Source organism: Natator depressus, chromosome 9 (genome assembly GCF_965152275.1).
Source record: "Natator depressus isolate rNatDep1 chromosome 9, rNatDep2.hap1, whole genome shotgun sequence".
NCBI classification, from domain to species: Eukaryota; Metazoa; Chordata; order Testudines; family Cheloniidae; genus Natator; species Natator depressus.
Genome location: NC_134242.1, coordinates 16,487,703 through 16,515,358, shown reverse-complemented (window position 1 = coordinate 16,515,358; position 27,656 = coordinate 16,487,703). Strand labels below are relative to the sequence as shown.

Below are 27,656 nucleotides of genomic sequence, written 5' to 3'. Positions count from 1 at the left end.
TGCCCTCAGGAGACAAGACTGTGGGAAAATTGCTTTTACTTCTCTGCTGCTTTATGCAGAAGAGCAGTGTTGTACGAAGGGAATCTTCTTATCTATTCTGGCCTCTCTTTACCCACCATCTGAAATACAGATTCCATTCACTTAATGTAGATCTCCTCAGCTTTCCTAACCAACCTTTCTTTCTTTCTTCTGTAGAAGATGACTTCTCTTCATAGAAGCCGTGTTTAAAATTTAAGTAAACTCACTATGAGTTTCTGGTGGAGTTAACATTTTTGTTCGATTTTTCTGTTTCAGTATGGTCAGAGCAACAATAAACAGCAGGACTACTATTTTTGGAGGGAGTAGGATCATAGGAGAACATACTTTTTCTTTTACTTTATGTTTTTAAGAGAAGGTAGCGGAGCACAGAAAGCAGTCCTTTAGAAAGTTGCAGTATACTGCACACGAACAGCATTGCTAAGAGCATAACAAAGCTCTGTAGAGTGCTATCTTACAGTACATAACTTGTAATAATCAATAAATTCTAACAAACATGTGACAATCTAGGACTTCACACTTGTCACTATGCTGCTTGCCATGGCCATTGGGAACCTCATTGCAGTAGTGGGAAAATAACTCAGAATTCTTGCTCCAAAAGCATAGGCCTCCTACCACTTGAACTGAAAGAGAATCTCCAGCTGTAAAATGGGAATAATGATACTTGTTTGCAAAGTGCTTAGAGATCTACTAATGAAAAATGATATGTAAGAGTTAGGTACAGTATCATCATCATTAGGTGTTATGTATAGGGCTTATGGTACAAAGCTGATCAGTTCTGATACTCTCCAGCAGAGGACAACACCCCTATGTGCACATGTTAGTATCATTCAATATTAAGAAAAAAATGTAACAGGTAAGAAGGCAATTAAGATAGAGGCAAACTTTACAGTATTGTATTTCCCTCCTGTGCAGGATCTTGGGTGCGCTTCAATGAAACATTTACATTTAAAATTTCTCTTTCCGATTTGAGCAGAATCTTGTGTAATTCAACTAAGTTATTAATATAGGGAATCACTCTGGATGTTTAATTTTCATAATTGATAAGTATTTTGAAGGTACAACACTGGCTATGTGTGTGATGCATCCGCCTCCAGTGGCTGATCCAAAAGAGGCCAACAGGCTATGATTTCTGCAAGATAAGAGTTACTCCTTTAGCTTAAATGGTCCCACTTGCTCAAAAAGAGCTTTATTACGCTCCCAACTTTCCCAAGCATTCATTTGTAGAACATTAATGCAATAATTATATGAAGAAAATATACTATAATTATGCAGAGTTTTTGTTATGTTTAATTTGAGATCCAATCTTAAACCCCTTGGGTGCATAACTCACTCAAATCAACCCTGCTCTTGTTTTTTGCCACTGATTATGTGGACAGGGCTTAACAGAACAGGGTCCTTCATTGGTGGCACCTAGGTGCTACCACAGTACAAACAATAGTAATGGAAGCAACATGTGGACATTTTATGTGTGTGTGAAAGAAAAAGAGAACATTATCTTCTCTATTAATTGGCTTCAACGTAGAAAGAACTACAGGTATTTTATTAGCTGACAGATAACATGATCTTTTGTTAGCTCAAGTGACAGAGACCTACCATTTTTGAGAAATTTGTATTTTGGGGGCTGAAGAGCCTGGAATCCAGAATCAGTTCAGCAGGTGGGTGATGATTTATGACACAGAGGATAACCTCTCCATATTGAAGGTTGAAACCAAAGTCCCTTTATAGGACTGACTTGATCCCATTGGCATAGAGCTGCTACACAAGAGATCTTACAGTGGCACAGCTGCCTCGGTACAAGCTCTCTAGTGTAGACATAGCCTTAGACTAGAATTTGGAGCAACCCAAGCAACTAAGCGAACCCATAAAATTACCAGATGACAGAGACATCAAACACCAAGAATCAGTAGAACGATAGGTTTCAAACAACGGTTTCAGCCGTGTTAGTCTGTATCGGCAAAAAGAACAGGAGTATTTGTGGCACCTTAGAGACTAACAAATTTATTTGAGCATAAGCTTTTGTGGGCTACAGCCCACTTCATCGGATGCATGCAGTGGAAAATACAGTAGGATGATTTTATATACACAGAGAACATGAAACAATGAGTGTTACCATGCACACTATACTATAAGGAGAGTGATCAGTTAAGGTGAGCTATTACCAGCAGGAGAGAAAAAAAAAAACCTTTTGTAGTGATAATCAAGATGGACCATTTCCAGCAGTTGACAAGAACGCATGAGGAACCGGGGGGGGGGGGGGATAAACATGGGGAAATAGTTTTACTTTGTGTAATGACACATCCACTCCCAGTCTTTATTCAAGCCTAATTTAAATGGTGTCCAGTTTGCAAATTAATTCCAATTCAGCAGTCTCTCATTGGAGTCTGTTTTTGAAGTTTAATCACAAACCCAAGTAAACTTAGCAGAGTCCATGAAACTGCCTGATGAGGCCTAGCCACCCCAGCAGTCTCCACCCTCCCCAATCCCTGGGCCATGCCCTCAGCAGACTGCCCTGTGGTAGAAACAGCCCTCCCCCGCGCTCCTGCCACTGCCCTCTCCGTGCCACCACACACCTTAAGACAACCACGCTGCTACCCCAAGACACCCACCCCACGACCCCCAGCGCTATACAGCCTCCCACCACGGTACTGCCACCTTTGGGCCAGGCCACCGCATCCCACCTCAGGCCAGGTCACCGCCCCCCCAGGACACCCACTGTGCCACCACCCCCACAGTGCTGTCCGTGGGGCGGGCTGGCCAAGACAGGCCCCCGGTGGGGGCAGCGCGGCAGGCAGAAGCCCTTGAGCCAGGAGGTGCCCGTGGCCCAGCGCCCGGCGATGCCCTGCCTGGCACCCGCTGTCAGACGGGAGAGGGGAACGGCTCCCTGCATGAGGCTAGCCCAAGGTCGCCGCGTTATCAGGTCCCAGTTCCCGGCCCGGCCCCGCCCGCTTTCCCCTCCCCCATCCAGCCGAGCGGGACCGGATTCGCCTCGAACGAATTACTCACTCCGCTTCCGCCATCTTCTCTCCTCCCTCACGGGGAGGCATTGCGCATGCGCTCCGCCGCCGGGAGGTCGGAGTCGGGGGGAAATGGGGAGTTGTGAGCCCCCGGCTCCAGACGTCCGACACCACTGCTGCAGGTACCTCACCTAGCACCGCGGTCCTGCTTGGAGCTGTGTGGGCGCCACAGTGCGGCAGAGAGCCGCTGCTCCGCGTCCTACGTCCCTCACGCTGCCCAGCCCACACCGCTTGTGTTGTCAATAAGCTGCTCCTAAGTCGCCACAGACTTAAAGCGGGAGTGGGAGGCGGAGGGCTAATAGCCGTGGCCCAGGGTCGTGAGAGTTTTAATCAAGTCCCGTATCCCAAAATTGCCTCCGGCCAGGGCCCATGAAAGGTTATCACGGGTCATGGTAAAATGGTGGCCGCGCTTTAGCCTAACACAATGGCACTCCCTCCAGTCCCCCTGCCCAGTGTTTGTTTTTGGAAAAATCTAAAGCGTGCACAGGAGACAGGCTGGTCAGAATTAGAGAGTAACTAGAGCACGGCGCTGAGAGAAAGGGAAACCTGGATTCCCTGCCCTGCTTGGCTCACACCGTGCAGGTCACTTAAGGCCGGATTTTCAGGGGTACCAGCCTTCACATCTCCCCCAGAAATTAATGAGTCCTGCAAGAGGTCGACAACTCTGAAAATCTTTGCTCTCAGTTTCCCCCTCGTTAGATCTGTATAATTAAATGTTTCTCTCAGAGATGTTGTGAGGGCTAAATTAGTTAACATTTGTAAATCACTTTAATCTGTAAGTATTTTAAGATCCTTGGATAGAAGACACTATAGAAATGCAACTAATTTATTTTTAGTGTTGAACAAATATATATCATATATTAATTTCCCCTTTGATACCACACATTCAATGATGATGTTGTGACTCATGACCACACTGGGTTGTGTTGTGACATTTTCACACCAAGATAATGACTGCATAGCAACAAAATGTCATCACCTTGCGTAGTGACATGCTAACTCAGTGATCAAGTTAATTCCACCAATCACATTCAAAAAAGCAGGTTTCAGAGTAACAGCCGTGTTAGTCTGTATTCGCAAAAAGAAAAGTACTTGTGGCACCTTAGAGACTAACCAATTTATTTGAGCATAAGCTTTCGTGAGCTACAGCTCACTTCATCGGATGCATACTGTGGAAAATACAGAAGATGTTTTTATACACACAGACCATGAAAATATGGGTGTTTATCACTACAGAAGGTTTTCTCTCCCCCACCCCACTCTCCTGCTGGTAATAGCTTATCTAAAGTGATCACCCTCCTTACAATGTGTCTGATAATCAAGGTGGGCCATTTCCAGCACAAATCCAGGGTTTAACAAGAACGTCTGAGGAACAGTGGGGGGGGGGGGGGGGGGAAGGAGGGCAGGGGGAAGGAATAAAACAAGGGAAAATAGGTTACTTTTTATAATGAATCAACCATTCCCAGTCTCTGTTCAAGCCTAAGTTAATTGTATCCAATTTGCAAATTAATTCCAATTCAGCAGTCTCTCGTTGGAGTCTGTTTTTGAAGTTTTTTTGTTGAAGGATAGTCACTTTGAGATCAGAAATCGAGTGACCAGAGAGATTGAAGTGTTCTCCGACTGGTTTATGAATGTTATAATTCTTGACATCTGATTTGTGTCCATTTATTCTTTTACGTAGAGACTGTCCGGACACAAATCAGATGTCAAGAATTATAACATTCATAAACCAGTCGGAGAACACTTCAATCTCTCTGGTCACTCGATTTCTGATCTCAAAGTGACTATCCTTCAACAAAAAAACTTCAAAAACAGACTCCAACGAGAGACTGCTGAATTGGAATTAATTTGCAAATTGGATACAATTAACTTAGGCTTGAACAGAGACTGGGAATGGTTGATTCATTATAAAAAGTAACCTATTTTCCCTTGTTTTATTCCTTCCCCCTGCCCCCCCCCTCCACTGTTCCTCAGACGTTCTTGTTAAACCCTGGATTTGTGCTGGAAATGGCCCACCTTGATTATCATACACATTGTAAGGAGAGTGATCACTTTAGATAAGCTATTACCAGCAGGAGAGTGGGGTGGGGGAGAGAAAACCTTCTGTAGTGATAAACACCCATTTTTTCATGGTCTGTGTGTATAAAAAAATCTTCTGTATTTTCCACAGTATGCATCCGATGAAGTGAGCTGTAGCTCACGAAAGCTTATGCTCAAATAAATTGCTTAGTCTCTAAGGTGCCACAAGTATTCAAAAAAGCAGTAACCTATGGTACAAATAACACCTTCAAACATAAAGCCACACAACATAATCAGTGAAATCAATGGGGCTAATTATGTGCCTAACTGTTTGTAGGATTGGGACCAATATAAGGTAGTTACTCAAGATATGTCTATGCAGCAAAGAAAAACCCATGGCTGGCCCATGCTAGCTGACTTGGGCTCATGGAGGCTTGGGCTGGAGCCCGGGCTTTATAGGGTGACCAGATAGCAAGTGTGAAAAATTGGGACGGGGTGGGGGGCAATAGGAGCCCATATAAAAAAAAGCCCCAAATATCGGGACTGCCGCTATAAAAAATGGGAACATCTGGTCACCCTAGGGCTTTAGGACCCTGCAGGGTGGGAGGGTCCCAGAACTCTGGCTTTAGACTGAGCCAATAAATCTACACAACAATGAAACAGCCTGGCAGCTTGAGCCCAGTGAGCACAAGTCAGCTGGCACAGGCCAGCCACAGGTTTTTCTTTGCTCTGTAGACACACTCTCACTGTCCTGCAGAGAACAGTGAGTGCAGCCATTTATGGACTGTGTAAAATTATAGGGTGAAGAAGTTAAAAAAAATACCCTTCATATTTTCAGTAAATACTTTGTGAAAATTTTAAAAATCAGTTCTTTTAAAAAACTTTAAAATGACATTTTAGAATTTTTTTAAAAATTTCCATATTTTTAGCAGGTATAGTGGTACTGTATCTATCAAATCCGTGCATGATTTTAATCACTGTCTGCTGCCAGAGAACTGTCTTTCATTCTGAGCCTGATCATGCAAAGTGCTAAACATCTACAGATTCCAAGAGCCCTCAATTCTCACTGGGTGAAATCCAGATGCCATTGAAGTCAATGGGAGTTTTGCCATTTATGTCAATGGGGTCAGGATTTCATCCATTCACTTCAAAGGAAGTTGAGGGTATTCAGTACTTTCTAGGAGGTGCTTAGCACCTCACAGGATATGGGCCTGATTTTGTATCCACTGATGTCAAGGATGAGGAGGGTCTTTTCATTGACTTCAGTGGAAGCCTGAATGGGCCATAGCCACTCTGAGAATGCCACACTTAGGGCAGACTGCAAGAAATACGGCAGACAATCCCCCAAACTGGCAGTTTATTCTATAATTTTATTAGCCAAGCCAGTAACAAAACAGCTTCTGCAATGCCACACTGGTTAACAAGAAGCCAACCATAGTCACCTTTTGGCAATCCTGGATTGCATATAGACAGCCAAGTCGAGTATAGAGAGGGGTTACTGAAAACCTGATTCACCCTATGGGAGATTGGTCCTTTTGGATTGGTTAGACACTTATCCCCAGGTCAATATGAGTCTCACTAATCATGCTGGTGCCAATCTTTTAATAACGAAAGCTAAAGATTTAACAATAAAAGGAAAAAGAAAGAAGAGGGTTACAAATGGTTAGAAGATCAATATACATACAAGTGACTTCCAGTGTTCAGAGTTCAGGATCACAGCAGTGATGGAATAAATTGCTGGCTTGTAAAAGTCTCTCTGGAATCTTCCCAACAGGTCGGAATCGAAAGGCAGCTTAGATGTAAAGTCTGTTGAAGTCTTTCCATGCATTTTCCAGAGTATTCCAAATAATTATTTGGAAGATCTCCATCTGACAACTTATACTTTCCTTGTTCAAAGTTTAAGCAGACTCGACATGGCAGAATCAAGCTCATGGCCATGGAAAATGTGTCACGGACCATGAAATAAGCCCTGCCCCATGAAATCTGATCTTCTCATGCTGCTGGGAGTGCCCTCACTTCTGTGCTTTAGCAGCTTCAGGACTTGGCCCAGGGCTTTCACCCTGATGGCTTCTGCCCAGGCTCGGAGCTTCCACACCCCCCTCCCCACTCCTGCCAGGGCTCTGGGCACCTGGGCTTGGGGCTTCTGGTCCCCATGGCTGTAGCTGGAGCTTCATCACGCATTTGGGGGCCCCCAAATTGGCCAGGGCCCCTGCGTTAATCTGCCAGTGGACTAGTAGTTAGGAGCCCCCAGCTGAGGTGCTCCCAGCAGTTGGGACTCAGCTCTGGGAACCTCCTCTAGCTTCAGGAAGGTTGGTAGCTGCTGTCTTCAGAGCCCAGCTCTGAAGGCAGCATAGAAGTGAGGGTGGCAATCCTGTGACAACCCTACAACAATTTTCAAGCCCCCCCACCCCAATTATCCCATTTTGGGTTGGATGTAAACATCTGAAATTGTTAAATTGACTAATTTTTAAACCCTCTGGTCGTGAAATTGACCAAAATGGTCCCTGAATTTGGTAGGGCCCTATTTATAGCTTTTCTAGCAGGTTGACAAACCTCCTAACAGAAATTGTCATGGCAGGGCCTTCCCCCGAGAAAGAATAGGTCATGCATATATTATGTGGACCATTTCTTTGAAGCTAGTCTTCTACTTCCTATGCATACCCAGGTAAACTAGTTACACTTGTTCACATAAAGCAATTAGCTGGTCCTTCATTATAACTAGGGCTCTCAAGCGATTAAAAAAATTAACCGTGATTAATTTTTTTAATCGCGCAATTAATCGTGATTAATCGCACTGTTAAACAATAATAGAATACCATTTATTTAAATAGTTTTGGATGTTTTCTACATTTTCAAATATATTGATTTCAATTACAACACAGAATACAAAGTGTACAGTGCTCACTTTATATTTATTTTTATTACAAATATTTGCACTGTAAAAAAACAAAAGAAATAGTATTTTTCAATTCACCTAATACAAGTACTGTAGTGCAATCTCTTTAGCTTGAAAGTTGAACTTACAAATGTAGAATTATGTACAAAAAAACTGCATTCAAAAATAAAACAATGTAAAATTGTAGAGCCTGCAAGTCCACTCAGTCCTACTTCAGTCAATCACTAAGACAAACAAGTTTTGTTACAATTTTCAGGGGATAATGCTGCCTGCTTCTTGTTTACGTCACCTGAAAGTGACAACAGGTGTTCGCATGGCATTGTTGTAGCCAACGTTGCAAGATATTTACATGCTAGATGCGCTAAAGATTCAAATGTCCATTCATACTTCAACCACCGTTTCAGTGGACATGCATCCATGCAGATGACGGGTTGTGCTCAATAACAATCGAAAGCAATCCAAACCAATACATCTTCATTTTCATCATCTGAGTCAGATCCCAGCAGCAGAAGGTTGATTTTCTTTTTTGGTGGTTCGGGTTCTGTAGTTTCCGCATCAGAGTGTTGATCTTTTAAGACTTCTGAAAGCATGCTCCGCACCTTATCCCTCTCAGATTTTGGAAGGCACTTCAGATTCTTAAACCTTGGGTCGGTTAGAAATCTCACATTGGTACCATCTTTGCATTTGTGAAATCTACAGTGAAAGTGTTCTTAAAATGAACATGTGCTGAGTCATCATCCAGTGGGAGCCACAATCGGCTGAACCTGCGGACGCGGCAGGTAAACAAACTGATCCGGCGCACCAGGGGCTACAAGCTACTACAAGCTAATCTGGTTACATTGTTAAACTTATAACAAGATATAGGTAAACACAGACAAATACATTTGGCATCTACCTTTGATTTCTTTTACTACAAATGAATTAGTTGATGATGGCTAGTCTACTATAGCATTTCTCAAATGCAGCCACCAGAGGCTTTTCTAGTGGCCACAGCCTCTTAGGCAGTGACTGGGGGGTGGGGGTCAGGTGCAAAGCAGTGGCCCCTCCCCCAGGGCCATCAGCAGGGGTTTGGCACTTCCCTCCCTCTGGAGCCACAAACGCCACAGGAACAGGCAGCCGGTGTGAGTTCCCCACCTTCCCAGGGGCAGTGAGGCTTGGACTTCAGTCCTGGGGTGGGGGGCAGCAGGCTCTGGTCGTGGGGGTTTAGGCTCCAGCCCTGGACCCTGGCTGTGGGTGCCAGCCCTCGGCTCACCCCCCACCACACACACACCGCCTCCGACCCGCACTGCCTCCCCTGCTCCCCATCCATTGCCCTTGGCCCCCGCTGTTTCCCTAACAACCTTCCCATCCAGGGCTTAATTTGTCCCCTGGCTTGCCAGGGCTGAGTAAGTCTGCTGTGAAAATTTATATTTGTATGTTTGTTAATATCACTTTTCACAGCCTCCCAGCTAGCTAGTAAATCTGCTGTGGAAATTGATATACAAATTTATAACAAATTGATAACAAATATTACTTTTCACAGCAGCAGACTTACTAGCTAGCAAGTTTTTTAAAAAAGCAACCAAAAAGCAAAAGAAACAACAACAAAAGAGACAAGAATGTGCAAAACGCCTTATTTGTGTTTCTATTCTGTTTAGGTCTAGTAAAGAATAGAGACAACTGTACATTATTTTTAATAATTGAGTCTGCAAAAAAACCTCTACAAAAATAAATTTACAATGATTTGGACATGTATATGTGCATATTTATTTGTTTTTCCTAAAGTTAAGTATTGTAGGAAAAATTGTCAGAACAGCCACTTGCAAGAGTTGATGGCTGTACTCTGAGGCCACCAAAAAATGTATTTTGAGAACCCCTGGTCTAGTACATCTCCTTGAAATTTACATACAAGTAGATTGACTTGATTACAATTGTAATGCCTTCTGTTAAATTGTTATGGATCATACAATATGGGTCATCAGGTTGGTTGGTCTGTCAGCGATACAGTAACAGAGTGGGATAATTTAAGATTTTGCATTACAGAAGCATCGCAGGCTGATACATTTTGTCTGATGCCTGGCAAGCCAAGGGTTAAAATCTTGTTCCAGGTAGTTAGCAACTAGATTTGTAATAATTTCCCAGGAAACAACTGTTTTCTTATCAAAGCTGATTGGCTGCAGTCACTTGATTCCCCTCACAGGTAAGGTAGTAAATTAACAATAGAGAATGAACTAGAAAATAACATACTGGGAGCTGGAAGAAGCAGTAGATGAAGCACGTGTTTGACTAAATTACAGGTATTGTTACCCTATATTATTTGATCTCTAGTAAATGCAAGTCTTAGGGTATGGCTATACTACAGAGACTATGCCAGCATAGCTATGTTGCTGTAGCTGTGCTGGCATTACTCCGTAATGTAGATGCAGCCTATACCGAGGGAACAGATTTTTCCCATTGGTGTAGGAACACGACCTCTCCGAACAATAGTAGCTACATTGACAGAGGAAGACATAACTGTGTCTACACTCGCAGTTAGGTCAGCATAGCTACATCTGTCATGGATTGTTCACACCCTTGACCAACGTAGCAATGTTGACCTAATTTTTAAGTGTAGACCAGGCCTTATTCCTTTGTTTAATGCTTGTGAATGGAAGTTCAAAATTATGTTAGGTCCAGATCTCAATGTGTGGATTCCCCCCCTTTTTTTTTTCCCTGGAGGTGATTAACAAGTGCACTGACCAGCTTGTTACAAACTGTTGCATTATCCTATAATATTTCACTCCACCGACCTAAAAGCAGTGACAGCAGGAACAAGGTCTGTAGCTGATTGTCAGGAAAAAAAAAAACAGATCTAGAAATTTCTAATTGTATGATTGCTTAAAAGAAATAATTTAGACAAAGAGCTACCATAGCTCTATGTTTTCTTCTGGTAAATTACTGATGATCTGTTTTGCTGCCTACAGAAACAGGTTTAAAATTACACCCATATTAGTGGATACAGGGGAAAAAATGAGAATAGATCACCCAGGCTTCCTGAGTATTCTACATTACTGCAGAACACTCCTCACCAAATTACTTGTCTCCTTTGAAAAATGGAGTAGATTGTCCTAGCAAATTATTGATGACACTTTATCCTGTTGCACCTGAATGCTGTAGTGAACAGTGTAGTGCATGCAGGTTTCAATCATTTGTTGAATTCAAACCTGTTAATTAATCATAACCTCAAAACAGTGGTAAATCACATCAGTGTGCTAAAAAAGGATTTTTGCAGTGAGTTTCAGCAAATGCTGCTCTAGTTGTCACTTCTGCTCCCAAAACAACTGATATATTACCATTAAAATACCTCACCCCCATGTATTTCTCTGTGTAACATCTTTTATTGGACCAATTTGTTAGTGAGAGAGAGTGAGCTTTCAAGCTTACACAGAGCTTGACTCTCTCACCAACAGAAGTTGGTCCAATAGAAAATGTTACCTCACTCACCTCGTCTCTAATATTCTGGGACCAACAAGGCTACACTGACACTGCATTAAAACAGGAATTGGGTTAGGCTCAAATCCAGCAAAGCATTCAAGCACGTGCACAACTTTAAAAAAAAAAGTGCTCTCCTTGATTTCACACGCCACATGAGGGAGGAGGCGGAAGTAGCAGTTGTGCTGGTACAACCTACCAAAGGTAGCAAGCTCCCCATCCTTAACTCCTCGAAGTGAAGAGCACTACACCCTTAAGAAACCTCTGTCAGACACTTCTATTTCACCCCAGGCAGATACTTCCCTATAAAATCCCAACACCCTCTATGCCTTCACCCACACATACTACTCAACTATGGCAAGGGTAGAGAACAGCAGCAGCGCATGCCCCCTGATTCTGAACCTTAGTGACTACAAGCCCCAGAATTCCGTATGGCTTTGCCCATTCCCGCTGTAATATCCCCCTCCCCAGAAAGCTATGGACTGTACCAACTGCGGATAACAGATCACTGCTCTTGCACACCTTCACTTTACAGGATACGAGAGAAGGTGGTGGCAGTTCCTGTCTTTTTCTGCACAGTTTGTCTCCAGATAAATCGCACTGGTGCCCGTTTTATGAGATTGGTGTTTGTTTCCCCCCCTTCCTTCCTCAGAGCGTAGAACAGTCTCCTCAACAGGTGCGCACTGGAGGAGACCAAGGATGCAATTGATAGGGGGATTGGGTGGGTGGTCCCCTTGCTGCTCTCGCCGGAAGTAGTGGTGTGTCGTCCCCCTCCCCCATTGCTGTGGAGTATAGGCTGATCCCGCCTCTTCTCCTCACCGGACTGGTTTGTCCTCCTCTTGCTTCCCTCCAAGAAGTGGTTTGTCCCTGCCTCCCGGTATGGGCCCTGGGCTCTGCCCGTCACGGGCGGGGCTGACTCTGAGGCGCTCGTAGCGGCTGGCCGGAGGCGGGGCTGAAGAGCTTCCTGAAGCCTGGGCGCTGCGGCGCTTGTGCCACTACAGGGGCCGCTCTCGGAGTCGCTCGTTTCCTCCCTCCCTTCCTGCTCCTCTGGTCGCCTCGCGGGGCCGGGGAGATGCCGACTCAGCGGGACAGTAGCGGCGGCAGCAGCAGCACCACCACCATCATGTCCCACCCGACGCTGGGCGGGAGTAGCCTCGGCGGGGAGAGCGCCCACCAGGTCCGGGTGAAAGCCTACTACAAAGGGTGAGTGAGACGGCCTGGGCGGGGTGCCTGGCGGACGGGAGCTCGGTGGCTGGGGGGGGTGGGGTACCCGAGTGCGGGTGGAGAGCACGGGGTGGGAGTGGAGTCTGGGGGCCAGGGGGTTGATTGGGGGGAGGGCGGTGCCGGGGCGGTTGTGGGGAAGCGTACGTACGGGAGTGGATGGGGGCGGGAGCGGGGCAGCGGCCTGTGAGGGGCGGAGAGAATCATAGAATATCAAGGTTGGAAGGGACCTCAGGAGGTCATCTAGTCCAACCCCTGCTCAAAGCAGGACCGAACCCCAATTTTTGCCCCAGATCCCTAAATGGCCCCCTCAAGGATTGAACTCACAACCCTGGGTTTAGCAGGCCAATGCTCAAACCACTGAGCTATCCCTCTCCCCCGAGGGATAGAGCTGAGGGACAGCAGCGGTAGGTGATATTTGTAGGGCCGTGGGGTGGCGGCTACCGGCACTGAATGGGCAGGTAATGGAACAAGGCCTCAGGGGAGAGGGTGAGCCTACAGGAGGGGCGGGGGTACCGGCAGTCTCTGCAGCAGCTTGGCGCCAGGGGAAATCTGGGGTTTCAGCGGGTGCCTGCAGTGATTATGGGGGGATTCCAGAGTTGCATTAGAATGGGAAATCAGAGGAAGCAGGAAGGAGTATTTGCTGAAGCTGAAGGGCATCTAAGGGAGATGGGGCTTTGCTGGGGGTGGGGCACCCTCGTGTAAGTTAGGAGAGAACTGTCGTGCTGACTAGGTAATGTGAACTTTTGGGCTGGCGGACTTTATAAGTCAGTGATTTGAAAATACTCATGTTTTCTCCCTAATGGTGAAATAATGGGAATACCCCATTTTTTGGAATGTTGTTCTTGGCTGGGTGGGAGGGAGGGGAGTGTGAATTCTGCCTATGCTGTTGCTTTTAACAATGTTCGGGGTGGTTTTTGATGCTAAACTTCTGTCCCTTAGCTTATGCAATACATCTATAGACAGTGTTAAATTGCGCTTCAGGAAGCGCTGCCAGTTGCTCCAAAACTTGCCAGTTGCAGTATTTTTCAGCAATGGTTCTTAAGCACTCTTTTGAACACAGTTGGAACTAACAGGGATTGTGCTCCAGGGAACATCTTGGGGGTGGTGGGTGGTGTCAGGTTTCATGAAACTGCTTGTGGGAAGAGGCACTCTGGGAGAAGTGAAGAGATGAACCCATTCTGGCTCCAGATCATCAGCTGTGCTCATTACAGTGGCATTACTCACAAATATGAATTTACCTGGGATAACTTTTCCCTCTTCCCTCCCAGATATTCTAATCCATTTTTCAGCAGCTGACAACTGTTCAGAATGAGCACATTCTGCTTGATTTACTTACAGTATTTTTAGAAAGATTTGAATTTATGTACTAAGGTAGTGCGTAGGGTCACAATCTCTGTTGGGACCTATTGTGCTAAACAGTGAACAGATACCTAGGAAGAGACAGCATGTGCCCTGAAAAAATCACAATCCAAATAGCTAAAACATCGATGAAAGTTCATTTCAGATAGAGGTACACATGTAGAGACCATCACATTTCTTGACAGAAAGTTGGATGAAGATATAGCAGCAATTTTACTAAGTTTGTAGTGCTTGCCATTCAATAATAGTGAATATTTAAGGCATGTCTGCAGTTTCATAATTTTAGAGGAAAGTTAAAAAGCCATGTGTAGACTGAGCACCATAAACCTTTTCTGCGTTTGATCGTTGTCACTCAATTTCATTCCTGACCTAATGTGTAAATAAGTCTGTTTCTGGGCTTCTCTTGAGCAAGGTCTGTCTTAATTATGCCAATCGGTGTGATTATTTGAATTGGCGTCACTCAAAAATAATTGTTAATGTCTCGTTTATTTACTCTACCTGAGTGGTGTTAATGCAGTCAGTAGTTCATTACTAAATATGGAACTAAAATGACTCGCACAGGAAGTTGGTTATAAACAAGCTATCTGACTGGAATGCCTTAGTCATGATTTGTATTAAGGTCTTACATTTTGACAGGGTTTTTTTCATCATGGGATCCCCTATTTTGATTTCTGCTTCCCTGCAGTCAAAATACTTTCGGCAAACCTGCACACTTGCAGACTTTTCACCTTGCACCATTGAGAAACTGTTAGTGTGCAAGATATTCCCTACTCCTATTCCAGGCCTCTACAGGCTTCGGAGCTGAGGACCTGAAACTCTGAACCCCTGTGTGCAGCATAGCTTTCTTCAGCAGTGACAGTAACTCAAGATAAAACAGATCTTTTGCTCAAACACTTACTTGCTAGAGTGGTCATTGCAGTTAGAGCATAAAATAAATTCCTAAGAGTGGGAGTTGGCAAGAGATACAACTGTTGCTAATAGGACTGTTTGGCTATGTTAGGCACCTTACCCTTATTCTTATTTACTTACTAGTAAAAAATTTTTTTACATGGTACTTGCACAGTGACATTAATAAAGAGTTCAGCAACACCAAATTAAAAGAGCCAGCACCCATTGGTATAAGCATGTGAGCTCTTGTGTACATTTTCACCACTTTGTGATTGGAAGTTCATTGTGATGGGCCCATACTTTAGTGTACTTAACTGATTGTGTGATACCAGTTATCCGTGCTGTACAATAATAAAGCTATATCATCTCAATACTGTAGAAGTAGAGGAATAAATTATTAGTGGCATGGTTTAGAACAGCTAGAAATAGGTCATGCAGTAATTATGCTGTTGTATGCAATGATGAATCCTGTAGATCTATCATTGTTAAAGGCAAGTCCTGAGGAGGAACCATTATCCATCCAGGTTAAGATGAGACTACAGGAAGTGCTGAGTAGTGCTTACCTTTAATGACTGGCGTAGATGGAGTGTCAGAAAATTCTTTACCTATTTTTCAACAGCATAAGCTCTAATTTAGACCAGGCTTAGAGGACAGTTAGATGACAGGATAAACATGCTTCGGCCCCCTCAACAGTATAACTTATGCCAGTGATGAAAAGTTAAATTCCCAGGAAAATTAGTAGTCTGTTTATAATAGATCATGAAGATATCCTAAGTGAATGCATAGTAAAATAAACGGAATTCTTGTTCTAGTATCAAGACTAATTCATCATTAAATATACTGGGGATAATGAAGGACCACAGAGCATAAGTAGTCTTGTCCCAAGAACAAGCAAGAAAATATCTGTATCATGAGCTTCGTGGTATGTTAACTTGCCTTTTCTTTTTTACATTAATATAGCAGCGTTGAGTAGGAAAGGGAAATAACTGTTTAATATATAACCAAGGAGCCAAAACATAACTCAGCAGACACTTGAATTTGATTTGTTGTGTATCTTCATTTTAGAATTCTTTTCTGGATTATAGTGGTATTGGGCAAATTATAGCACATGAGTTAGTATGAAGTTAGTAGAGCAGAAAGTTTTTCTCCACTGTCTTGACCAAACTTCTTATGGTCTTCTGTGGAGGAATATCTTAAGAGGAGTAACCCTTTTACTCTTTCTTTTCATAAAGTATCTGTTGGTGCTGTAAATACTTCACTGTAAAAATTAATCTAGGTAGGAGGATGACTGGGTCTTCAGGCATGGTGAGCAATTAAATCTCACTGTGCAGGAGTACGTGATCTCCAGACCTTGAAGCATCCATTATGAGAAGGGTCACTTTAAATCATGCTCTAAAGAGTTCCGACTTAGTACTGGATGAGAATATTTAAATAGCAGACTGATTCTGGGAGTCTTATATTGTGACTTTCTGAGTGATGTAATTAGACCTCCTCAAAAGCATGAATGTTTGATGTGGGAGCATGATAAATGCATGGAGGAGTTTTTTTCCAAAGCATCTAGATGTAGGATTCTAAAGAATTTAGTCTCTATCCCCACTGTGCATAGTAGTTAATCTTAGGCTTCCGTGGGAGACCAGTGGTATAATAAACAATGGGATAAATGTATCCGTTAGATAAAAAAAAAAAATTTAAATCCGTTAAAGGTAATCAAAGGCTGTATATAAAATGACCGTTAAGGATAATGAAGAAAAGCCATTTGATCTCGATTGAAAAGTGGGAGGGCAGCAACAAGGTGTACAGCATCCCTTTTTAGATACGATGATAAATCAGTCTGTTTTGAGTCTTTACTGCACTGAATTCCAGGAAAGACAATAGTGATAAACACAATTTTGGTGTAGCTCATGATTTACTAACTCTGTTGGAGAGGCTACTCATGTGAAATGTTGCTTTAAGTGTTTTCTTCCAGGGGTGGAGCAGGCCTCTTTTATTTACTGAAGAAGGATCCTATTCATCTTAAATGTTTACAAAGAGAGCTTTTGAATATTTGTTTTAAATGCAAGGTATTCAGGCCATGGTGTGTCTCTGACTGTATTTGTACAGGTCCTTGTAAAATAAGGCCTTGATTTGGGCTCTGAAATTAAAATAATAAACTCTGAAAAATAGAGTTTTTATAGTGGAGGTGTTTACACCACCATTAAGAGTTAGCAAATAATAGAAATGTAGGCCTCGAAAGGGACCTTGAGAAGTCATCAAGTCGTGGCAGGACCAGAAACCTAGACCGGTGGTCACCACCCAGTCGATCGCGATCTCCAGCAGTGTAGCTGGGCTGCCACTAAGGCAGGCTTGCTCCCTGCCTGCCCCGGCCCCACACCGCTTCTGGAAGCAGCCAGCATGGCCTCGGGGGCGGGGTGGCAGGGGTCTCCCTCTGCATGCTGCTCCTGCCTGCAAGCACCGCCCCGCAGCTCCCATTGGCCACAGCTCCCCGTTCCTGGCCAATGGGAGCTCCGGGGGCGGTGCTTGCAGAGAGGGGCAGTGCACAGAGCCATGTGCCCCCACATCCCCTCCCCAGGGGCAGCAAGGGCGCATTGGCCCCTTCCGGGAGTGGCATGGGGCCAGGGTAGGCAGAGAGGCTGCCTTAGTGGCAGCCACACTGCGCCACCAACTGAGAGCCGCCAGAGGTAAGTGCTGCCTGGCAGGAGGTCTCACCCCAGCCCATAGCCCCCTCCCAGAGCCTGCACCCCATACCCCCTCCTGCACCCCAAGCCGTAGCCGTGACCCCCGTCCCAGAACCAGCACCCTGCACCCCAACACTCTGTCCCAGCTCAGAGCCCCCTCCTGAACCCAAACTCCATCCCAGAGCCTGCAGCCCCTGCCACACCCCAACACTCTGCCCCAGCCCGGAGCCTGCATTCACTTTTTGGTGTAACTGTCATTAATGGTGGCAGGATTAGTTAGAGCAGGTTGGAAGATTTCACTCCTGCACAGTGGGGGTGTGGGTGTTTGTTTTAGGAATACCTTGTTTAAATTTGGACCAATAATCCTCTTGTTGGGTAACAGCAGAGGGAAGGGGACTTACCCTACTCTGCCATAAGCCACTGCAAATGTCAGGACAATCCAAACTGGCATATGGATTTCAGAGGCTTAGAATAGTTGTCTTCTGAAACATAGTTGACTCTCAGTCTTAATTATGGCAGAAGCTGCCTCTCCTTTATGACAGAACAGCGCTGTGTTACAAAGTCTGAAGGTAAATACAGGCAATACCACTGAGTGTCCCATTCATCTCCACGGGGTGTTTGCTTTTACTCTTTGCTTTATAGAAGGGTTTACAGGCTCCAGCTAAGGGCTTGTCTATATAAGAGATATCTGTATGAGATATTTCCAGTTATACTAGTATAAACTATTATGGTTATACCCACGGCTTAAATTCTCAGAGTATTTCCCAGAGCTCCCTTTCCGCCTAGCAGATAGACAAAAAGCTGCTTGAGGAGGCTCCACAGCTGTATCAAGTTGTTTTCATACTTTTTCTTCTCTGACTGTACTCCTGAGATCAGTTGCAGGGTGTCTGCCTTTCCTGACCTAGGATCTCGCATATGGCTCAGCATTGAACATTGTGAGAGACAGTCCTACCAAGCTAATGAAAAGTAGTGTTGGTATGGTCTGCGCTTTCAGAGATGATCGCAAAGGAGTCATGATTATATTCATGTGCGAGAAACCCCATTCACTTGATGTTATCAGTAGATATTGATGCACTTTACAAGAGATTTTACAGGACCTGGCATTGCCTTCTGGTGACTGTACTTTTACTCTCTGAACCCACATGCTACCACTTTCTTATCCAGTTGCAATCTATAGCAGGGAGCGTGGACTTCACATTCTCCATGGAGTATGTTGGCATGCTGCGGCTAGTTCCTAGGCTATCATCAGCATCAAATTGCTCATCCGTTTTGTCTATGAGCCTATGCTGCAAACTTCTGTAGAATTGGGATTGGTTGGTTGATGTGATGTCTTGAAATTCCATCACAGCTTCAGCTTCTCAGGTAAGCCTCTCTTGCTCCCCTGGTACTTGCAGTCTCTGCTCAAAAACACAAATCTACCTCAGAGTTTTGTCTTGTGCAGTCTGGATGTTGATTTCCATGGACTGTAGCTCAAGTGACAGTTCCACAAACTCTTGTAGAGCGTCAGAAAATATGCCCAGGTTGAGTACAAATTATGTAGATGTCAAGTGTTTCTGGAGTCTGCTGAGCATGTCTTTTTTTTTTTTTTTTTTTCCTTTACTTTGTGCTTCTGCTGACTGCTCTAAGTGAAAAAAGAGACTGTGTAATTCTTCCAGATCGCTTTCACTGCACGGCTACTTGATGCAACCCACCATGTTCCCAGAACGGGCCCAATTTTCAAGATTTCTACATGCAAAGTTGCCGCACATTCTTGAAGTTCCTTTGCACTTTTAGGGGGGGCATAGTAGAGAGTACATTTTGTCCATAAACACTTTAAAGTGGTTGACTCCATGAATATCCGGCACGGTGATGTGAACAGTGTGTTCAGGGCAGGGCAGAGCAGTGCAAGACAATTCAGGAAAATGCAGCTGTATCAGAGTAGCCACTCCACTTTTCTGACCTAGCATAACTGCAGCTCCATCACAAGCAAGAGCCATCAAGTGCTCCTTTAGGTAAGCCTCTGTGAATCCCACTGCATCCAATTTTTGGAGTAAGATTCTGGCAATGGTTGAGGCATCAGTGGCTAGAAGCTCAGTTTGGTCAACAAAACACATTCATAGGCTGCTCCATCTCCTCTGTTGCAAATCATATGTAGACGCTAACAGTGTAAGCTTGGCTCAAAGTAGTTGACTCATCAGTCATTGCTGCGATTTTTGAACTTACAAGATACTATATTTTAAAATATTTTTTCTTCATTTCCTCCACAGCGTGCTGCTGTACGCTAATGCAGGTGACATTTGAGTGGAGAATTTGCCCCATATTTAGTCTGTTTAACTTCTGCAGGTCAATTTGTTTCAGAATTATAGGAGGGACAATTTTGTTTTACCAGTTTGTACGCAGTATGGAATACTTTGCAGGTTGGTTCAGTATGTTGCGACTGCCCTTGCACTTGGCATGCTATCAATTTATCTTTCTCTGCCTCACTGTGAATACTTTCTGTGGCTTTGTGACTGAGACTTTGAGGAAAAAGATATGAGCACAGAGGCTTCATTTGTTTTAATTTGCTGTCCCCATAGCTTGAAATATAAGAATTAGCCCAATCTTCAAGCCATGATTTCTGCTCATAGCTCTGAAAACTGTACTTTTGTTTAGATGCTGCAACCCAGTTAATCTTTTTTCTAACATTTCATCACGGGTTTATCCTCCCCTCCCCAATTCTTTCTCTTGGCTGTCTAACCAACACAGCGATAGGTCACTCCTGCCCCATTCCTGTGCATCATAGTGTTGTTCTTGCTCTTCAGGGATACTCTGTGCTGTTTCTTCATCTTGATGAACAACTTCCCCACTCTCCTCCTAATCGGACAGTTTCCTCTTTCTTGTGAAAAATATAGTGCATTTATTTTTTTTGATTCATGTTGGAAAATTGAGTACTGTACACAAATATTAACCACACATGCAAGTCAGATGCAATTACCCACTGACTTTTGCCCTCATTGATTACATCAGAAAGGCGTGGTAGTTTACATTCTGTCAGCCACCCATATCTGTGGTCTGCCAGCCTATGAAGGGCTCCTCCTGCTCTCCATGTACAGTATATAACTGTTAATTTGTCATAATTACCATGAAAATAAATTGTTGCATAATTTTTATTAAAGATGCATTTTGTATTGCTTATACCAGGGGTTCTCAATCTTTTTCTTTTTGAGACTCTCTGTCCCCCACCCCAACATGCTATTAAGAACTCCAGGGCCCACTGGTGTCAGGGTGGCCTCCGGGTTTCAGCTGCTGGGCTGGAGGAGAGGGGGGCTAAGGGCTCCTGCCCTGTGGTGGGGCTCTGGGCTTCAACTATGGGGCAGCAGGGCTCTGGGCTTCTGCCCCATGGCCCCCTGAAACTGGCTTATGGACCCCAAGAGGGCAGCAGATTGAGAAGCGCTGGCTTACACCACACAGCATCAGGCTGGAGTTAAGGTTTGAAAATATTTACTGGAGCTGCGCTCCGAACAGCTCTGGCTGAATTTAAGTCCTGGTTATACCAGTATAGACTTGAACTGAAAAAAGCCAGTCTTACTCTAGAGTATTTTAAACTGCTTCTGAAAGGACATAACTTTAAACCAAAAAAGGGCACACTGTTTTATACCAGAGTAAGTGTGTCCACTCAAGCAATTATACCGGCATAAGTTCATTGGTAAATACACACCCTACTTTGTAACAGTATAACTTTTCTGGGTAGACAAGCCCTCAGACTAGGGCCATGTTGTGCTAAGTACCATAGATTGTTCCCGTCGTGAAGAGTTTAAGGTCTAAACAAGGCAGAAAAAGGGTGGCAGAAGGTGATGGCTTAAAAAGGTCATGTTAGATCATTAATATATAGAAACCATCAACCACAAACATAAATTGTGGCGGTGCTATTAGCTGCTTGTCATTTTAATAAAAATACTTGGCTTCTCTGGGATTGCATGTAGAGCTTTGTTATGGTACCGCCATTGTTTCCTACCCCTGTTCTTCACTGTCAATGGCTCATGTAATTTTTTTCTTTCTTCTTTTTCCTGCTACTCCCCTTTCTCCCGAAACACACTTTTTTTTTTTTTTTGTTCCTCCATCTGTGTTCCTGTTCTTTGCTTCACTGCTTCATGCTTTCTTCTCCCCCCTGCCCCCCCCTCCAGCTGCTCCCAATAGTTGGAGCTGGTTTCCCACCTATTTGATAGATTATCCATTTCAGATACCTTCTTAGAACCCACTTACTTCATGAATCCTTCCTTTGCTGGCCTCCTGCCCAGTTATTACTGGAACTGTTAATGTTTTGTTTCATCTGTCAGTATTAGCTCAAAAAGGGGGCAATGATTTCTTCTCTCTTGTCAATTGCTATGTACATCTACAGACTATATGAACATTTCATAGCTTGTTGCACATTTGTTGCAGAAAGAATTTATAGATTTTATTTCACTATAATATACATTCATGAAACAAGCTTCTTATGTACTGCTTAACTAACCTTAACAGAATTTTTTTTCTTTCTAGCTATAAATTGTAGCATTTCCCTCTTCACAGTCCAGCTTCTGTTGGTACTGGTTACTTGCATATATAGCTAAAATCTGTCCTGTTGGTAAGTGATTGGTGTTTTCATGATGTAGCATGCATGTTGGAATGATGTAGCATAGGGCCATACATCTTAATCTTTCAAAAGTAGATGATTACTCTTCCAGTTTTCAAACAGGTAATAAAATCATTTGAAGCCCAGGTTCTAAATTGCAGAAAATAAACTGGAGTGCTTATTAATTCTGTTTTAATGGCTTACAAAGGCCAAATTATTTCCCTAGCACTGGTGTATTCATGTTACACATGGATTAAAACAGATAAGAGTACAAGGAAGTACTTTAGGATGATGAACTTTTTTTGGAAGACTTTTTTGGCATTGGCAAACCAAGCAGTAGAGTTCAGGAAATGAATAACTCTGTAGTCCTGCATACAACATTGTAGTTTCTGAGTTTGAATAATTTTGTTAAATTTTTCTCATTCAGGGACATCATGATAACCTATTTTGAACCTTCCATCTCATTTGAAGGACTGTGTAATAAGGTTCGAGACCTGTGCTTCTTTGACAATGAACAACTCTTCACTATGAAATGGATTGATGAAGAAGGTAAAGTGACATCACATAGTTTTGTCTTGTGGCAATTTAGATTTCCATCCTTCTCCTACATAAATTGAGAAGGTGTAACTGAGTTCAGACGACAACCAGTCCTCCCTTTTCTCTGTAAACTTATTTTCTTACTGAAAGTATTTATTTATAAAACATCCATAATGGTGGTATCTGGATTCTGTACTAAATAATTAATTCAAAACAAAAAACATAGTAACCTTATTCATAGCTACCACTAGGGTCAAATGTTGCAGAACCTACCCACCCTTCCTTCCTCCAACCCTAGTCTTAAACTATGGAAATGCACTTAAGCATCTTATTCACACTATCTTAATGCAACATATCAAATCCTATTGAAGTGACCCCCCCCCCATTGTTTTCTGTGAGCTGTCAGTCAGACCCCTTGATTCAAAACCTTATTTCTTCAGGGGAGAAGAGTGGTGCTGTAGAATGAAGGAACAGTAGTAACAGTTCAGCACATACATCTTTCCGAGGAGCCGACTTGTAGAAGAGTAGTATACCTCTACCGTTATACTGATGTGGAAAGTTTTGTTATGAGTGCATGCTGGGGATGGACACTAGTGACTATGATTACAAATAATTTTCTGTTTTCTTTTTAAAGAGAAACTGACTCTGTGCACAAACTAAATAGATATTTCTATTTTGAAGAGAGGGCCTATAAAACCATAATTCTTTTTTTTTTTTTTTTTGAAATGTGCAAAGGGAATAGTTTAACTTCTGCATATAAGGAATTTTCTTGGAACTTAATTTTTGTACTCAATCTGAATTGTAATATCGGTATTTTCTTCCAGCGGTCTTTTGCCCTATCCTAAGTTAGAGAAGGGTGAAAAATTGGGCTTATTAAAAGTGCTGTGGTTATGTTGAAATCTTTTAGTTTCATATGGTGGGATTTTTCAAAAGCATTCAGCATTGGCCTGACCACTGACTTCACTGGGAGCAAAGTTCATCCCATGCTGATTGCGTTTGAAAATCCCACCCATATGTACTAAGTATAGCTCTTCAGTATACATTGTTTGCCTGCCTGCCAAAGAAAACCCTTAGTCAGGTTAGTTTTCCTAGAAACTTGTAATTTAGTTTATTGCACAAAAATTCCTTTCCCAAAGCTTTTTTTAAAATATCCTCAATACAGCTTGTTTATACTACTAGTATGTAAACTGACAGCTTATAATGCACATGCTTTTACTTTCAATTATTTTAGAAAAAAGAAAAGGACTTGTGGCACCTTAGAGACTAACGAATTTATTTGAGCATAAGCTTTCGTGGGCTACAGCTCACTAGACTAAATTATTCGTGCTTCTTGGGAATATAATACAGGAAATATGGCGTTTAATAAGCAAGCAGTGAAACTATGGCTTAAAACGGCCTGAGTAAACAGTTTTATTTGAGTCACACTCTCTTATGCGATTTTTTCCTTTGTTTGTTACTAGGTCTAATTTTTTTAGCGCTTGTAAAATAAAAAGCTTGATGTATTGTAACTTCTGTTTTTTTCACACATGCATACTATTATACAATTCATTACTTCCAACTTTCTTTGAATGCATGCAAAACAGCAAATGTTGATGTTACTCCTGAAAGGATACTTGCTGCTTATTCCCTGTAAAAATCCATCTCCTTTTTTTCCCCCCTTTATGGCTTTGTTCATGTGCTCTTACGAGATTTCCTCTATTTATCTAATAGCACTTAATTGAATAACCTGCCATGATTCTTAATGTTGGGAGCGCACAGCTGAAATCTGTAGGTCATGTCAGAGCTAGCATAATTTTTCAGAAAAATTTACTCACTGTTAATGCTCTGTTAGCCTCTCACTCTAGACCTTGGGTGTATACAAGCGGATGGGTGACCTATTTATGGTGTGGTGCAATAAGTCGCTATGCTCTTTTGTGAATGAACATTTTTATTGTTCGTCTTAAAGTTTAAAGGAAAGATTGTGTGTGAATGTGGTGGGGAGAACAGCACGTATTTTCCTGGCAAACCTAGAAAAAGCTATTAGTACAGGTTTTGAGAATGAAACATTTACCATCTATCAGAAGCATTATAGGCATTAAATCTCCTTAGAGATATTTAATAGCATCTGCCCATTCTCTTCTTGTATTTTTGAAACCTGTGCCACAGTTCTCTGTTCCTGTTTGGTGGTAGAAAAACTGGTTTGGTTTGATATTGCAGCACAGTTGAATAAAAATAGTTCCTTTTTTTTAAGCCTCTGGAGCACATGCATTTATGCATGTCCCACAAAGGAACTAATTTCTCACATTGGATGTAGTGAGACGTGACAATCTGGCTTTAAAGAGCATATAAATTATTTTAGTCTTGACAAATCATAGCTGGCAGGAAAGAGGAAGTTTATACTTGCTGCCAAAACATTTTAGTAGGTGATCATCTAACAACAAAAATTGCGAAGGGTTGGGACGTTACATGCGATATCAGTGATAAAATCACATGATCATGAGAACGAAAATTAAAATATAGTCAAATCCACATTTTCTGTAGGTAAATGTAAGGTAAAAAATGGTGAGGTTTGTTATGACATCCCTGTTCAGCTGTGATTCATGCTGCAAAAGTTAGGGCGAGTAGTCCCTTGTGGGCCAAGGGGTAGGGGGAGAGGAGAACTACATATTTATCATCCTTCAGATTTTGAGTTTAAGACTATCATTCGTTTTATATCTTCATCCAGGTTAATTTGGGGAAAGTACTAGAGTATTAGCTGCCTTTTTTTCCTCTTCACTTTAAGGTTTTGTATCTGATAGGAAGGATGGAGAAAATATAAAGGCAAAGTGAACCCAGTTTTAACATTGTGCATTTATGAAATATTAGAATGTGTGTGAAATCTTGAGCGAAATCTTAATAATCTCATGTGGTGAAGTAGTACCTACTCAGGCTCATGAACCCCAAAACCACTCAATATTTGAGAGCTTTAGTGTGCCTGCCTCTTACTGGGCATCCCTTTTGAGGCTGCGGCAGTCCTGATTCTGATGGAAGTTGGAAGTGCACATACCTGCTGTAGGAGAATCTTCTTTTTTTCCAGATTGAACTAATTTGTTGAAGAAAGATCTAGAGATAGCAGACAGCCTTCCCATGCGATTCATAGCTCCCTTGAAAGTAATGCTGTGCTACAACTACAATAATCTTTTCTAGCATCATAGATACTAGATGTATGTGCAAGAACAGCATGATGTTAAGAAAGAAGTTTGTCTGCACAGTGCCAGTGCTGTTTGAAACATGACTACATCAGTGCACACTAGGGAACTTTTTAGTGCACACCAGCAGGGCCCACATGTACACTTAGTGCATGACACACTGGTGCACACTGAAGTTTTCATCCCAGCTGGTACGCACTAATGCACAGTGTAGACACGCCCTTAGATCTGTAGCTCACATTTAGTCCTACCCAGTCTAAATGGGTGTGATAACAGGTCATATGTGTAAAGACTTGTAAATCAAAATAGTTACTGAGTAAATAGGTCTTACCTTCTTCTTTATCCTGGAGGGAGTTCAGATGGTGTCTCTGGAATATGATTCTTTCAGGATGACTGTTGAAATATTAATATTGAGGCTGCTAATATTAATGTAGATACTAGCATAAATATTCATAGTATTACTGTGATTTAAAATTAAGTGCCGCTAGTCTTGGGAGGACTCCATCACAATGCTGTATTCTCAAATTGAATTGATTTTTTTTTTTTTTTAGGAGACCCATGCACAGTTTCTTCTCAGCTGGAGTTAGAGGAAGCCTTTCGGTTGTATGAACTAAACAAGGATTCAGAGCTTCTAATTCATGGTAGGATAGAACTTTCTGTCTTTCTCCTTACACCCATGGGCCAGTACATATTTTTTTTCTGTATACTTTGATACTTTATGGCCTATCTCATAATATCTGAATATTGAGGATCCTTCTCTATTTTGCACTTTTTTCTCTGTCTCTCCATCCCAAACATCAAAGCCTCATATGGCAAAAAACATTCAGTGGCCTCATGGCAAAAAAACTGCCCCAAACTCCCATCGTAGTATGTCAGCACTTCCTTAATTGGAGGATACATACTTCTCCTTGTACTACATTAAATACACCAAAATGAAGGATGGAAGGGTCTGGCCATCACCACTGCTTGCCTGTTTATAGTCACAGGAGACTGAGAGATGTATATCATGCAATGTCCTAACATATGTTTCCTGTTCAGTGCTTTAGAGTAGGGGTTGTATTATTAGGAAAAACAAATTTCACTTAGCTCCATCCACAGTCCCAAACTATCTTTTTGTTAAACTTGAAATTCTTTGGAAAGTGATGGGTCACCAGAGAAACGATGATTGTATGTGCCACAGAATATTTGGCCCCTGCTTCAGTGAAAGTGAGACAGCCCCAAAATTCAGTGCCAGTCTGCTTGGAAAGAGGGGAAAATACCTTCACAGTCCTGGATTTGGGAATCAATTTATTTCTGTGCACATGAGCAAGAATCATAACTTCTAACTCCAGTCATACTTGGTTATTGCTGTTGTCCTAATTACTGATTCGTTTTTCAAGATTCCTAAAATGATGGATCTTTCTACCTCCTAGGACAGAATTCCTAATGTTAACTATCTTCACTATGGGAAGGCATGGGGGAAGAGGGAAAATTCCATGTATTTAATGTAGTATCTGGCATTCACTTTTGAGAGTGTCTGTAGGCCAAGAAGTAATGGGCTTAATCTGCAGCAAGGGAATTTTTGGTTAGCTATTAGGAAATTGCAAACCATAAGTGTAGTTAAGCTCTGGAATAGGCTTCTGGGGAAGTTGTGGAATCCCCATCATTGACGGTTTTTAAGAAACTTTCAGGGATGGTCTAGGTTTAATTAGTCCTGCCTGAATGCAAAGAGCTGGACTTGAGGACTTCTCCGGATCCCTTCTAGTTTCTACTTAGTTCAAATAGATCATTACCCAAGTCTTTGCATACATGGTGCCATACTGTAATACAATAGCTCTC

The 27,656-nt window shown here is 42.7% G+C and overlaps 2 protein-coding genes across 4 annotated transcripts in view; one reads left to right on the top strand and one right to left on the bottom strand.

Annotated features, from left to right (window-relative positions):
* The window catches only part of PHC3 (polyhomeotic homolog 3), a 104,904-nt gene extending 101,726 nt beyond the window's left edge, over positions 1 to 3,178 (bottom strand). The window contains exon 1 of one of the 3 annotated variants that reach the window (XM_074963587.1): positions 3,043 to 3,178. In XM_074963587.1, coding sequence (XP_074819688.1) covers positions 3,043 to 3,083 — 41 coding nt within the window. In that variant the 5' untranslated portion in view covers positions 3,084 to 3,178. The remainder of the gene's footprint in view (positions 1 to 3,042) is intronic. The other 2 variants (XM_074963586.1, XM_074963588.1) reach the window with 2 other exon arrangements.
* Positions 3,179 to 12,223: 9,045 nt separating this feature from the next.
* PRKCI (protein kinase C iota) overlaps positions 12,224 to 27,656 on the top strand; it is a 44,541-nt gene continuing 29,108 nt past the window's right edge. Inside the window, exons 1-3 of the mRNA XM_074963583.1 lie at positions 12,224 to 12,621; positions 22,562 to 22,683; positions 26,390 to 26,479. Coding sequence (XP_074819684.1) covers positions 12,491 to 12,621; positions 22,562 to 22,683; positions 26,390 to 26,479 — 343 coding nt within the window. The 5' untranslated portion in view covers positions 12,224 to 12,490. The remainder of the gene's footprint in view (positions 12,622 to 22,561; positions 22,684 to 26,389; positions 26,480 to 27,656) is intronic.